At 39.2% G+C, this 15781-nt stretch overlaps 1 protein-coding gene across 1 annotated transcript in view; it reads right to left on the bottom strand.

Annotated features, from left to right (window-relative positions):
* Window positions 1–15781, bottom strand: part of sorcs3 (sortilin related VPS10 domain containing receptor 3) — a gene marked incomplete in the record, with an annotated part of 346527 nt that overhangs the window by 194379 nt on the left and 136367 nt on the right. The window contains 1 exon segment of the mRNA XM_036137616.1: window positions 5864–5931. Coding sequence (XP_035993509.1) covers window positions 5864–5931 — 68 coding nt within the window.

The raw sequence follows: 15781 nt of genomic DNA, 5'->3' as shown, positions 1-15781 counted from the left end.
TGTCAAATTCCAGCAGTGAAGGAGGGGGTACATCTCGACTTTGTTGTTGGCATTAATTTGCACCACGTCTGAATACCTGCAAATGAGTTTTGGGCTTGTCATCTTTAATAAATGTTTTTCCCATGCAGAGACAATACTCTAGAGGCCAGAAGAGAGAGGCTGAGCAACTTTGAAGACAAACTGTTTTGCAGTGTTGATTTATAGTCGGAAACGACTGGCGCGCCTGCTTCTCCAGCGATTCAACAGTGTGAATTCTTTAGAAATTATGCAGAGTCTGACTGATCAGCTTTCATTGTTTAAGGTCAGGATGTTCATTAAAGCGGACAGACTGACTGGTAAATACTTTGACGTGTTGCCACAGTGTTGACCTTTGCAAGAAGGTAGCCTCGGACGTGCCTTTTGGGATGTATTTCTGTTGAAGTGATAAACATTCCACTCAAACTCTCCTTTTCAGACCCCATCAGAGCTGTAATCTCGGTTAGAAACCGATATAGATATAGCAGGCTCAAATTTAATGTGAAATTATTCCAGAGCTTTTACAGCTGGACTGCATGCCTCTCTTCAGACACTGCCAAGACAAGCCTGGGTGGACAGCTGCTCCTCTCACTGCAGGTTTGTGACTGAGTGACAGTGCTGCGAGGGCTGCCAATAATGATGATCTTCAGCAGCGGCCATGGTCCCTCCTCTTACACTATGGATTAGTCTCTACACCTGATTGCGTCTTCCCCAAACAGTTCAGCTGTCACGGTGGATTTAAATCTGACAGCAGCATAGGGTATTCTACCTTCCAGATGTTAAAATGAATGGGGATTATACTGCTGTTAACTCTGTTATTTACCTTTGTTATCTTTGCCACCAGGCCTTCCTTTGGACCCACAGGTTCTAGTGCCGGTGGCGAGCCATGACAAAAAAAAAAAAAATTCAATGAAAGCTAAAACATTTGGAAATTTGGCTATTTATAAAATATATTTTCCAAAGCTGTCATGTAAAATGTAATGCAAGAATATCACATTTCTGGTGAGGAATAATCGGGACACCCTGTCTCCTCCTCAGCTCGCCGGGATTATCGGGTCGCTCTGTGGGAGACGGCACAGCGGAGCTAACGAGAGCTAAATGCTAATATCTGTTGTAAACAATGGGACCATGGCCTCCCGACACAGGCGGCGTAATAAAAACTAAACAAAAACAAAGTTGTCAACAAAACGTTCAGCTCCATTATGGGTACAAGCACAGCGGAAACAGAAACACACAACACACCAAGAAAATAGGTATAAAAAGAAAAAGTCAGGGCTGAGAGGGAGCTGCTGAAGACATTTTAGTTTGGTGCTCCTCAAGATCAAGATAAACTTTATCATCCACCTGGGGTAATTTGTTTTGCTGCCAGCAGAAAACAATTGCAAAGTAAAACAAGAATACAGTTGATAGAAATACAAAAAAACTAAATAACACGACATTCAAGATACAATCAGGATACAAACATAAGCTATTCTGGAATGTTAAAGTGAGAGTGAACACCATGCTGAAATCCAAAGAGCCGTCCGTCAGAAAGTCTATCGCAACGTCTGAGTCTGCTAAGGGCTTTAAAGAAGTCTCCAAATAATTTAGCATACCGCATAATATATTTACAGAATATTGTCTAAAAAATGGATTGGCCAGGTCAGGCTGTTCAAGCATGTCTACCATGAGATCACACAAGCTTAGATAAAAGTAAAAATGTCTTCATGGGACACACAAGAGGCTCTTGCAACGCTTGATGTGAAAATGCCTGCCTCAACATCTGGAAGGAGACTGCAGAAGTTAAACTGTCATGAAAAATGTGCAAGAAGGAAATCTTTGTTGTCATAGGAAAACACAAAAACCAGATGGAGATGTGCCAGTGAAATTTATCAAAGGCCAGTACCCGTATTCAAATATTCTCAGAGAGCTGCTATCTTAGCCTGCGAGCGGCTCTGAGGATATTTTTATCTTAGTGAGGAGGTGTGGTTGACCCTGTTGCTATGTGTGACGGGTTAGGGTTTTAAGAGCTTTGATTGGTTGATAGTACAAGGAAAAACTAAAATGCAGTCCTAGTAATAAAAGGAGAGAATTTAACTAATTAGGCTGGATTAATAAATCTGTGACATGATGATGAAAATGATGCAGTTCCGCTTTAGCTGAAGAGTCCTTGCCAAGTAGACCCTTTTGGATGCAGCCTTATTTACTCATAGGCTCTTGACTATATAACTTTTCACAAGTAAGATTAAAAGATATCGTTTATATTATAATGTTATTTTTCTAAGACAGAGAGATACAAGTCTACACGTCCAAGTTTTTGTGACTTAGTCTCTTCAAACTTGCATCTACTCCGTGAAGGCATCAGACCTTATTATTCTATATATATATATATATATATATATATATATATATATATATATATATATATATATATATATATATATATATATATATATATAGTTATGCCCAATAAGTTCATTCAAGCAAACCTCCTCAGAGTGGCTTCCATTGGTTAATAATCTAAAGTACTACAGGAAGCAAGCGTTAACTATGATGCTGCTATTTCTTCCGTGCTGTCCAATATACCTATTATTGTTTCATTAAAAGAACATCAGAGAACGGCTCTGAAGGCTTTTGTTGGTGGAAACCATGTTTTCGCCCTTCTCCCGACTGGATTTGGCAAGTTTTGTTTTCTGTGGCGCGCCCGTGGCGGAGCGGTTAGTACGAACCATGTTAGGAGGCCTTTAGTCCTCGACGCGGTCGCCCCGGGATCGACTCCGACCCGCGGCGCTTTGCCGCCTGTCTTCCCCCCCCTCTTCCTGTCAGCTCTCTGTCAATAAAACGCGTGCCACTAGAGCCACAAACATATTTAAAAAAAAAAAAAAAAAAAGTTTAGTTTTTTTCTGCGTCGCTTTCACAGCGTCACAGGTTGGCTTCTGTGTGAGTGGTTGAAATAGCACTTCATTAAAGATGACAGACAAGTGGCTTATCCAATCATATGCAAGGATTTTTGATAAGGCCCAGCCTTCAAAAAAGGCAATTCCTATGGATACGTCCCAGATGGATGTGAGTGGAACTAGGAGGAGCGAAATACATCTGGCCATGATCAGGTTATAATTCAACCTGGTTGCGAGGAATTTGATGAACACAAATGTATTTTTATGTTTTCTGGATGTTAGTTTTCTGGATGGTGAACATTTATCTACACAGTGAAAACTTTAATTTTTACTAAGAACTGTAGGCTAATGACTATTACCCTGAACGTCTTCTTGGAATGATATTGACCTCTTGTCTGCATTTGTTTACTACTATGAAATGTAGATGCTGTGATATATTAGAAGACAAATGACTGTATGAAGCCCGACAACACTGATCCACAAATCCCAATGGATGTCATGTTCTGGTTAATCCAACTTCCTCAAAAACAACTTTATCCAGGCTCCATTACATTAACATTGCGTTGGGTTCTTAATTCTCCCGCAGGCTACATTATGTTTCCTCTCTGCCATCTGTGGCGGTTATGATGGGGGACATGTCTAGGGGAGACTATGCAACAGGGACTACAAGGTTCATCAAAGTAAAGAGACTTCAGCTGCTGCAAAAAATATGGCATCTTTTATCCCATAAATTCTCATGATGCCGTTGCGTCATGAGAAAAAAAAAAAAAAAAACACTGATGGAAGGATTTATTTCATAGTCCTGACATGTATGCCGACATTTTAAAAATGCAGACAGAAGAGTGTTCTGATGAAACAGCCATAACATTATCCAGCATATTTTGTCTACAGCAAGAAAATCTGTCTGCTGTCCATCTCGGAGACTTAAAAAGAAAATCTATTTTCTTTATACGTCCTCAAACGGTAAAACAAAGCTCTGTTTTTGCCTGAGGATCATAACTGATGCGCAGAGGGTATTTAAATGTCAGAAATAGCCAGCAGTTACTTTGGAAGCACTTTTCTTTGTGGAGGCAACCCTTCGAACTGGCCAAAGAATGCTGATTTTACAGGTGAATGCGTTTTTGCAAAAAGATCTTCAAGATATGTAGATGTATACACACACACACACACACACACACACACACACACACACACACACACACACACACACACACACACACTTCGTTGCAAACTCCATGAGGCTGTGGAAACCACCTCTTGTGGCCAACTTCCAGCCAAATGTGGAATATACCAAGAAGATGCCGTGTCCCCTCTGCGTTCTGCTTAGGCCTGAATCCCCTCTGCCAAATAATCAACAAGTCTGGCTATGGCTAGTAACTCAGAAATGGTGCCATGTCCTGTTCATGGATGACAAGAAGCTGTATGCTAAGTGTGACTCGCTGATCCACACCACCAGGATCTACTGCAGGGACATGGAAATCTCATTCAGGCTGCAGAAATGTGGCTGAATGGTAAAAGAGAGGGAAGGTAAAACACACCGAGGGGTTTGCACTCTCAGAAGGAAGAATAGCAGATGTTGAAGAGAGCTAGAAGTACCTTGGAATACTACAAGTAGTTTGCTCATTGCATAAATTATGTTACTGGCTCAGAGTTTTTGTTTAGCTGTGCTTCTCTCCTAAATGAAGCCACTGAAGGAGCTACAGCTGCTATTATCTCTTTACTTTTTCAAGAACATGAAAAGCTACTCTTGGTTCTGTGGTTCTGTGTTTTTTTATGTTTATGTTTTGTTGTCTAAATCTCCCAGTATATGGTAGATGCTCACTCAGATGTTCTGGTTGCACGACGTGACTTTCTCTTATAAGGCAGTTTGATTTTCCACTGTCACTGCATCCATGTTCAGTAAGAAGAGTTGCTGCAAAAACAAATACTTTACATGCTCTTGTAGTTTTAAAAATTGCAACAAGAATAAAAGAAAACAACAAAAAACAACAGAAAAAAACAATACTCGGGAAGTGGAATAAAAGAGAGTTTGACAATTGTTTTAATAAATTATATTTAGATGCTTCTAAAAGGAGAGAATTTATGCTTATAAGGAAAAAAAGAGAATACATTTGAATTGTTATGGTCTCCAATACTCCATTACATCATTTAGTGACATAGGGGTTTATGGGCATAGACTCCTTGGCATCGGGGACCAAAGGGTGTGGAGATTCGCCCAAAGGCAGACTGAGCATCTGGGTGCTGCCCCGGGGCGGCAGTAGGTAACATTTAAACTAAAAAAAATAATAATTCAGATAACAAATTTACAAAGCAGTCAGGATTTTTTGTAAATAAAAAAAATAAAAGTGGTCTTATTTTAAAAACAATAACTGGCTTGGTCCTAATATATTTATATATTTTCATGCTTTTTGCTCCACAGTTTCACAACCATGCCAACTCTGTCATGATTTTTCAGGCTTCCCAAAGTGAAACAACCAAATTATTGTCGGTGTTCCACAATACTGGTCTGGAAATGGGTTGGATGCAGTTTCTATTCATAAGGGATGTGTTACCCCTCCTGTTACTCGTCTGTTTTTCCTCTTTTACAAGCACTCCCTTTGTTTCACTAGTCTGTGTGCGTACATGTGTGTCTGCGTTGATTTTACCTGCTGCAGGGGTGAAGAAGACAAGAACAACACATAATATCCCAGAACAAGGGCATGGAAAACAGCTTCCTACACCTGAGTGCCCCGCCTGAAGGCGAATGACACCAGAACAAGTTTTCCCACCAGTGAACGGGAAGGTGAGAGCGGAATCATAGATGTACAAGGGGATGGATGAGGAAAGAGGCTCAGGTTACTATTAAAGGATCAGGTTCCTGAAAACATTTCTGAATCAACAGGGTGGATTGTTTTCCAATCTGTTGCTCTGGGAATATACAGCATTTAACTCACAGACCTGTGAACAGAGTAAAGAATCTGCTGCGTACTCACCTCCAAAGAGTGCTCTCAGTGACGCTGCCGATGTGAAAGTCGTACAGTTTGGTGAGAATGAGGATGACCTGCGCAGAGAAGAGATTTCTGCATTATAATCTTATCCCTGGAGGATTTAAATCACCGGTTGTCAGCCTTGGTCCTCAGGACCCACTGCTCTGCATGTTCAGGTGTTTTTCTGCCGCCACACACCTGACTTAAACGAACAGGTAAATAACAGGCTTCTGCAGTTCTTGCAGACATGCTAAGGAGGTAATGCAATCATTGGACTCAGGTGTGCCGGAGCAAAAACATCTAAATAACATCATGTCACACTTTTAAAAGCCGAATCTTCAAAACTATTCAAGATCTAAGAGAATTCAGGTGATTTGTTCCTAAATCCAGACGAGTTGGCAAACGTCTTCAACAGAAATAAACGCAGTCTGCTGTAAAATGATAGTTTAACCTCTACGCAACATTTTTCACACTTAGCGTACTAATTCTCAGCTTCTCCATCACATTTTATTGACTGCTGCTTGCTGACTGTCAACAACACGAAGAATGATGGTACACATTAAAGTATTGGAAATTAGTTTTTACAGAATATATGAGATCAACCCTCAAGCGATCACTGACAGCTCAGGAAAAACAAATGTTCACCTTTTCAGAAGCGGCTCCATGTAAAATGACCTGTTGGAAAAATTAAGGTGATGCAAAGATTTAAAATAATTGAAAAAAAAAAAAATTAAGACGTTTTTAACCGCAGCTTTCTTTTGTCCAAGTAGAAATTGTTGCTTTATAGTTGGTCTGGTTCTGTTTCGGTTTTATCGCAGCAGTTCACAAAACAACTCATCTAAAGGACCTTTTAAAAGAGTGCAAGTCAGTCTCAAATTGTTAAAAAATAGATAAATCCAATTATGATACAGTTGAGAAATATTGCACCGTTTTGAAAAAAAAAATCCATAATAAAAATGAGCCATTTCAGTATAAAATAGGTCAAGTCTAACAAATCAAGTAGACAAACCCTAAAAACCCCTGATGGTTTGGTGGGTTGTTGTTTTTGCTTCATTGAAAGCTCCATGGTGTGTTTGCTTTAAAATATTATTGATCTGAATCATTCAGAATCAGAAATACTTTAATAATCCCAGAGGGAATCATTCTACATCTTTAGCTCTAGAGCAGATCTACAACCTTCCACTCTGAGGCACTTTGTGCTGAGGTTGTCCGGCCCACCAGAGAGACCGTTTTATCGCCACAGCTCACTATTACACAAGTTACACAACCCATCAGAACATTCCTGGTCTCTGAACAGGGGGTTGTATTGAGGAATATTTTTTGATAAATCATTCTTGATGCCATGACACGTTCCAACAAGCACCCCTGACCACATGTCTGGCAATGAGGGCCGTTTTTAGTTTTACTGAGATGTTTAACGGTCATCTACATGGTCAAAAACTTAAAGGAAGATTAGGATCATCCTGACATGACATGTGAGCATTATTAACATGCATAAATGTTAATAATGCATAATTCATCAAGAGCACACACAGAAAGTCTTCTATTTTACTTCATATCAGTCAGTGAGTATTTACAGTCTGCAGCCTGAACACACAAATCACCCAGCTTTAATGCTGTTATGATTTTATAAGAACATACTGTAAGATGTTTTTAGTAGCCTTAAAAAATATCCTATTTTAAACTCCGAGCACTTAAGGCCCTTGATGCTGCATCCGCCTGCTATCATTATGTTTTCTGTCCTGTAGTGCACAAGCAAACTTTGTCCAAGCCGGTAACTAGACCCACCAGGTCACCTTTAACACCACAGAGATCTGGTTAAAACTTAACTTAGCAGCAGGTTGTCTGTATTTAGTAAGGAGAAAACATCTTCAAATATCTACATTTGGTGCTCCACGGTGGTTCAAATATAACCAGTTTACTTTCACAACCTTCCACTTCTGCTGCTGTCCACACGTCTTACACAATAAACACAAAGATAGTAAGAAACAGTTAGCAAGTAGCATTTTTGCAAACCAAAAAAACTATTACTACATTTTAACCACGCTAGCCGTTAAAACTGGTAGCTGCTTCATCACTAACACATAAATGCTAGTTTATGAAGCTGAAAGAAAAAAATAGATAACATGAAAGTAATATGTCTGAGAATAAAGCCGCAGAGAAAAGATTATGTCTCATCGATAATCCCATAAGCTTCAGCGTTGGCAGACTGTCGACACATTCTCTTCCTTCACAATCTAACATTGTTTTATCGCCCACCCCTACGGCAAACAATACAGCAAAGCTTTCTGAGTCTTTGGGCAGAAGAAAAACAAAAGCAAAAAAAATATATAAATAAGCAAAAACAAGATTATTCTGCACACAAAATACCTTGTAATACAAAAAAAAAAAAACATCTCAGAGAAAAAAAAAACATGTTTTTTTTTACGTTAGGGTAGAAATAATTTTAAATGTTCAACAATATAAAGTAGTTCCTCCAAGTATTCCATATTGTCTATTAGAGACTGTTTCCTGCAGCCCTCACTGACAACACCGTAACAATATTACCCTCATAACCATAAAGACTAATGCTGCAGTCAATTCTTTAAACAAAGTCACTGCTGGGGGCTGTTTGCTTCTTAATGACTTTAAACCGTTGTTAAACTGGACAGTTTAGACTAAATTATTTCAAGCCAGTAAACAAGCTGTTTAAATTTAATGGCTTCATAATTTTATAGGTGCCAGTTTATGATAGGAATGTAACTTTTGCTGTCCTAGTTGTCTAAGCTGTGGATCCTGGTCGCACTCTTCCATCAAACATCAAATGTTGGACATATTTGTAATATATGTCCAAGCAATTGTTCTTTGGAGCAACACGTTGCAGTATTATTTTTTTGTGGGGGGCCTGGTGCATATCTCTAGCAGTCACTGGGCGAGAGGCAGGGTACAGTTATTATAAATCCATAAATTCTGGCCAGCATTTATATTTGTATTCAAACAAGGCCCCAGTAATATGAATTTAGAGTCTAACATTTTTTTTGTATTAATGTCAGCACATCTTTAAGTCACCCATACTAGCTTCCATGTCTCTGCATCCACACAATGTAAAGCAGTGAAGCTGCCCAGCTTCACTGCAGGGATGGTGGGTCCAGAGCGACATATAGTGGAACTCTTCCTCCACAATTAGGAGTTTTGCAAGTGGGCGAGAAAGTTATATGTAAGTCTTATCTGACCAGAGCTTCTGTTAACAAAGGTATTTTCTGTGAGATGCTCAAAGCTGATGGTACTGTACCTCTAAAGTAAAACAGGGAGCAGTTAGATCCCAGGCAAATCCACAAGAAGCCAATTCTATGTCCTGTTATGTCCAGTCATGCTGCATATATAGTGAAAAATTAACATTTGCATTCTTTACATGTGTATTTCCTTTTAGTGCCACAGTTACTGTAGTTAAAAGCCTTTTAATGCAGTCCCACAAAAGATATTATTACTGCCTACATGAAAATACCTTCTGCAATGAATCAAATTTTGTTCCAACAGTTAGTAAAACACTACGAGGTACAACGTGATAAATTAGCATGTTGGGATGCTGTGCTGTGCATAATTAGCTCAGAGTATCCAATTCTGTTTCAGCCACGTTCAAAATACGTTTTTTTTTCTGTCCTTTTTCTTGATGCAGCACTCTGCCATCCTCGCCCCTGTGGAAAAGTCTCATCAACAGACTCTGCTCATAGCTTTGGTCTTTTAAAAAGAGAGAGAGATAATCAGCAGGCGGGGCGCTTTGATAAGGACTGTGCACATCCTCAGAGCAAATCACAAGACATGAAGGTTGTGTCAGGATCAGCGGTCAGCTGTGATCCTCCACTCCAAAGTGCAGAATCACTCCATCCCACTCCACAGGGATGGAGGCGCGATGGGAGGGGATGAACCGACAGCAAATACAAATAATCTTGTTTAACAACTCCAACCAGCTTGTAACTTCAACATTTATTCATTTCAGGATTTAGCAAAAGATAGAAAACAAAATAAAACATTTGCAGTAAACTGGTTTTTTTCATTTTGAAAATTACAGTTATTATTCTGATTATTTCTGAGGAAAGGTAGTGAGCATGCCAGTTTGAAAGGCTTCAGATGTAAATAACCATCTAATGCAGAGTGTAGATGGAATAATAGTTGCATGAACTGCTATGATGTTTCTGAAACTGGAGTAGCAGAGGTCTGCTTGGGAAATGACACTGATCGTGTTGGTTGGAGGATGTATGTGGTAGGCGTGGAGGAAGAGGCTGGACTGCAGAGCTGCTGACGGAGGATGCCTCAGTCATGCATGGAATACCCCCACCGCAGGGTTTTCCTTCTAATATCCATCCCTTCATAAAAGGGTGGATGGTGTACTGCTACAAGGACATGAGCAATAAGACACTGCTGCTTTACTGTCACCATGGCAATTCCTCTGAGATGGGGGGGGGGGTTCTTCTGTGAATGCTATAAAATGATGAATATCTAAGCTAAAACTTGTCAGAAGGAGGTGGCAGAGATCACCTCCATCCCATCTGGGCAACATCAGTTGAGGTCACCTGGTGGACTGACATCGCTGACAGAGGAGACATCTTACTTTCTTGGGCGGGATATACAAACGGAAAACTAAGAGGGTTTCATATATAATTTAAACTTGAAGTATATTTGCTCGGCCGACAACGGGATCGATAGCCTGAGTTCGTTCGCCGTTACTGCTTTGAAGGCACGGTTGGCGAGAGGTCTGACAGACATGTTATGCATAGCTCTGAAATTGATGTTGCAGGACACCTCCTGGTGGTTATATTTCTTTAATCTCAGAGCTTTCAGATTTTTTTCATGTTCCCATGTGTTTCAAGAATGGCTAGAATGAGCTTGATGGTTGCTCATCATCACATGCAAATGACAGAAATGTTTTGTGAAAACTTAAGCGGGTCAGAAAATGGATGGATGGATGGATGGATGAAAGAAATCCAAACTTCCTTCTCTTCATCCAAGCTGAAATTCTCCATTGTGCTATACACAATCATATGATAAAAAATGAACAATCTTAAAGCAATGAGAAAATGGTATATAAAATTAAAGAAAGTAAAACACAGTAAAACAAAGTCAACATCTCAGGAGGGTGTGTAGGGATGTAGCAGCTCAGACAGGTAGGGCAGTGCAGGGCCATCAAGAGCTTTAAGAGCAAAAAAAAAAGATTTTAAAAGGAATCCTAAAATGTACTGGCAGACGATGTAGAGAGGCTAAAACAGTGGAAATATGCTAAAATTTTCTTGTACCTGTTAAAAGACCTGCAGCAGCATTTTGTACCCTCTGAAGCTGGGAAATGCACAAAGCACTGGCTTTTTATAAAGTGCATTACAGTAATCTAGCGGAGTGGATATAAAGGCATGCCTTACTGTTTCAAAATGCTGATTAGAAAGGTTAGAACACGGCCAGGGAGGCAACTCCAATCAGGGAGTCTTAATTGGAACTACCAAAAATTGCCACCTCTGTCTTTTCTTCATTCAGTTTTAAGGAATTTAGGACCATCCAGGCTTTCAAGTCTTCTTAACATAAAAGACTGATGAGAGGTGGAGTCAGTTTTAAACATAAATCTACATAAACAAATATATATGTCATCCGCATAATAACAAAAAGAAATCCCATATTTCATAAAAATAAAGCCAAGAGGGAGGAGGTACAACCTAAAAAGGAGAGGAACCAGAACTGAACCCTGTGGGACACCATATGATAGTGATCAAGAGGAGGACTATGTGGCCATCAAGACAAAAAAATACTGTGCTGTGGGTCAGTCTAACTGCTCCTCTCCACAGAACCCAACTTGGATCTATACATTATAGACATCCTTTCATTAAATTATTTAGATTTATGGAACACCTTATGTTTCATAACAAATGTTATTTTAAATCTTTGTTTATTCTTGTCCCTAATTTGTCCTTCTTTTTGAAACATCTGCGTATCTTCTGCGTATTAAACAAATCTAACAGGTCTGACTTTAGTCATTTGGCTAAGATAGTGGTGTGTATTCCAACTGCTGTGACAGAAGGCAGCAAGCATGCTAAACGGGGCCAAAATAAAACTCCGGAGCCACCAGTGTCTTGGCATCCTTAGCCTCACACCGTGGTAACGTTCTCAAGCTCTCAGGAAGCCAGGACATCTTCACCCCTTGCTGAGTCTTAGTTTATTGTCCTTTGAACCATTTTGTCACTCAGAGAACCACAGACAGCGCTTGTGGACAAGGATGCACCGCATGGCAGAGGGTCCCTTCAACGAACATATGGTTCAGGCCAAGAAAGATCGCAATTTCAGAGAAAGGCAAGAGCTAAGTATGGAGAGTGGATTATTGCCATGTGGCTGCAACACATTCTAAACCTGGATATCTTAGTTTTCAGCTTGTATTTTGTTTTAAGACCATTTTTGTCTTGCTGCATTAGAAAGGAGCATGCATTCATATGAACACTGCTCCCTCCCCACCTCAGATGTGTGCTGTCAGAGATGTGTCGCTGCTTCCCCTTAGAGGGAAGTGAAACACAGCCATGAGTCCTCTCATCCCCTTATGACAGTCTGAATTTGAAATTCACATTAGTTGCTAGCAGTAACAAAGTGTCTCTTAAAAAGCTTCGCAGAAAGTCTGGGAAAAAAATAGAAAAACATGTTTTCTCTAAAAGATAGGTGCCGTTTAAACAGCGCGGTAATGTTTGGAGACTATCTTATTAGATATCCACCTGCTTGTCCACACTCTTTATGGCAATAAGTGGTATAGAAGGACAGACCGCAACAGAGTTTGACCAACATTGGACTGTGTAAATGAATCTCAAGTACCCATCCTCAATTGACTTACAATTACTGATTTAAAATGCCAGTCACACTATACTTGTCTGGTTGCCTTGACAATTAACCAAGTGTGCGGAAAACATATAACAAGCATGACTAAATGCTCAATCTCTACTCAAAGACCAAGTCAAAGTGCCATATGCAATTTTGAATTTTATTTCATGTCATCACAAACTAATCAGTCTCAATGACTTTGAAGGGAAAAAAAAAAGACCTGCTCTTCTCTTTGTGCAGCAAAAGTTTAATTATGTCAATGACCTGAAGAGGTGTTGCTGCTGTAGTCAGGTATTAGCACACAGCAGCGCAGAAAGGCTGTTAAATTAAAGCATGCCAAATCAAAAGTGGCAGTGCATTCATGCTGAATGAGAGCTCTGCTAATACGCCACTGATGAGCACATTTCAATAGGTGTCTGTGTAAATATACATCAAACTTTTTTAACAGGGAAAGGGCAAAAAGGTGTAGAAAGATAGAGCAGCATTAACAAAACATTTTAAACACAAACTCACAAGTAATTTTACGAGTTACACTTGTTTAATTGCTTACCGGCACTAACGAAAACGCCGATAACATGACAGAAACTTTTAGGGATCTAGAAATGATGCTGAAGTTCAAGCCCCACATCCGCAGTGGAAGAAAGGGGATTTAAATGACGTTGAACGTTGCATGGTTATTGGCATCAGACATATAACAGTCAGAAAAAAGGAAATAATATTTAGTGAGTGGCAACTGTGTGGATGAAAACACTTTGTTCAGATGAGAGGTAGTAGGCATCCTGATCAAAGGCTGAACTAGCCACAACTGACTGCGTTCAACCTGAAGGAGCAGGTATAGTTCAAGTTTCCCCTGGATGACAAAACTACCCTTTTCCTAAAGCTGAGTGCACTCACCCTAAGCAGGAATCTCATTTTTGCATCCAACATCTTGTTCTTTCCTCCATGAGCCACATCTCATGACCATTGGTATTTAAATATGTGAACATGGACTGGTTAATAAAGACAGCTTCATTTTCTGACTGCTCTTTTTTCACCGTGACAGACTACAGATGGGAGGCTGTAATCTGTCTCTTCATCTCCATCTCCACCCTACATTGCTCATGAACAAGGTCCCAATGTATTAGAGATTTGAACTCTTCCTCTTGAGGGAGAGGCTTGAAACTCTGCCAGACAGAATTAAAGCAGCTGTGGGGGCAGAAGAAGTTTCTACCCAGCAAGAGCAAATATACCAAATAATATGACTGATGAGTGTATAGTTTAATAAGATCATCTTCTGAAAAAAAGCTTGAAAATACTATATATTCCTAAGCTGTTGATTGGTTAAACTACTCTTCCTTTAATCTGTTGCATTTGAGCTTCAAATATTTTTTAAGACATCTGCGATGCACACTCAGTCCTAAACAAAAAGCTCTTTGTGCTTGTTTATTTCATTGCTAATGTCATTGTGCAGACATACTAACAATAGAACAACTGCCTGAAAATGGGCTTTTAGTTGTCTGCAAACATCAAGACAGTCAACACCAAAATGGCAGCTGGAACTGATCGCTATCTAGAAGTGATTAAGCTTCCCCACCTCCCAGTAGCATGTCAACAGAAGAGCAATTACTTTATCAAATGGTGAGAGCTGTTTACGTGACACGTTGTCAACTGGCAGCAACAAAGACACCCGCTGACAGCAAGACAATCTGAGAAACACTCAACGCTTTTTTTCTTTGCTATCTGGCTTGACTTAACAAAAAATAAAGGCTTTTTTATTGACCTGTTGGTAAGTGGATAAACAGATAGTAAGATGGTTTGTTAAATAACTACACAAATCTTAAAATATGGTGTTGGAATGACAGAAAGAGAGTAACTTGAAGTGTTTAAAATCATGGATAAACTCATACCTCGAGCCTTAGTTGTATATCAAATGTAGGGCTTAATCTAAAGTAATTTTGATAAGCACCAGTACAAACAATGTTGATGCCATTTTGTATATTAAAATTAAAAAAAAATATCATCAGGAATATCATTCTTAATAAAGTCTAAGTACAACTAATGCAAAACCCCTACTACTTCAAAGTTATAATGCCCATTTGAATCAAAACCTTCATCATTTATTCTTTGTTTTTCTCTGTGATCTGGATGGGTGAAGAATGACACAAAAATCGCTGCTAGGCCACTGGCATAGAGAGCTGCACCCAAAGGATAATCTTAAGGAAACCAGTTAAGCAAAATGTTGCTGAACATACACACTGAAAAAAATAAATTTAGATTTACACCAGAAAAGTGACCACGAATAAAGAAAACTGAAAGGGAATGCAGAAAAATCAATGGACAGACACATTTTATGGGAGAACAGATGAGATAATTACTTTTTAGTTTGCAGTTTATGTTTACTGTGTCTGTGCTTTTTTTCTACAATTATGATGGGGACACTGTAGCGCACTCTACACAAACCACTACTGGAACTAACTCCACCCACACAAAGTTCTGCTGCAACAAATTACAATAATGTATGCTCATGTGTTCTCCTTTTATTTGTTTTTTTTATTTACCTTCCAAGATATTTTACATAATTGTTTTATTTAAAATTACTACCAAGAACTGTTTAGAAAAGTGATTTTTTTAGTTAAATGGCTCTGTAGCTTCTGAATAAGAATTGTTTTTTATGTACTTATAGAAGAGGTTTTTTGTGTGTCTAGATTAAGAGATAAAGAATGGGGAAGAAAAAAGAAAAGTGAGGTGAACAATGTTAGCTTAACAGCCACCATAAGATAGCTAGTGCCAGCAAAGAGCACTGTTTGCAAATGTAATGACTCACGTTTCAAAATTGTACTCTATCTCTAGCTACCCTTAACCCTAGCCCAAAAACCAAGAACGTTCTGGATATGGTTAACTGCGATTTTAATAGTACCAAACTTGATTGTTGTGTATTGTAACCGACAGCCATATGAGAACAACATAGAACCAAAAGATACTATCAATCAAGCTAAGATGGCTGCAATCTGGAAGCATTGGAAAAATACATGTTGGCTTTACATTTATTGTAAATAAACTGTGTAACTTTAAAGCCTGATATATCAGATTTAATCACATTTGAAAAGAATAGAGAGGGTGAAA

This window comes from Fundulus heteroclitus, chromosome 5 (assembly GCF_011125445.2).
Source record: "Fundulus heteroclitus isolate FHET01 chromosome 5, MU-UCD_Fhet_4.1, whole genome shotgun sequence".
NCBI lineage: Eukaryota > Metazoa > Chordata > Actinopteri > Cyprinodontiformes > Fundulidae > Fundulus > Fundulus heteroclitus.
Note: the sequence above shows the minus strand (reverse complement) of the source record. Positions and strands in the feature narration are given on the sequence as shown.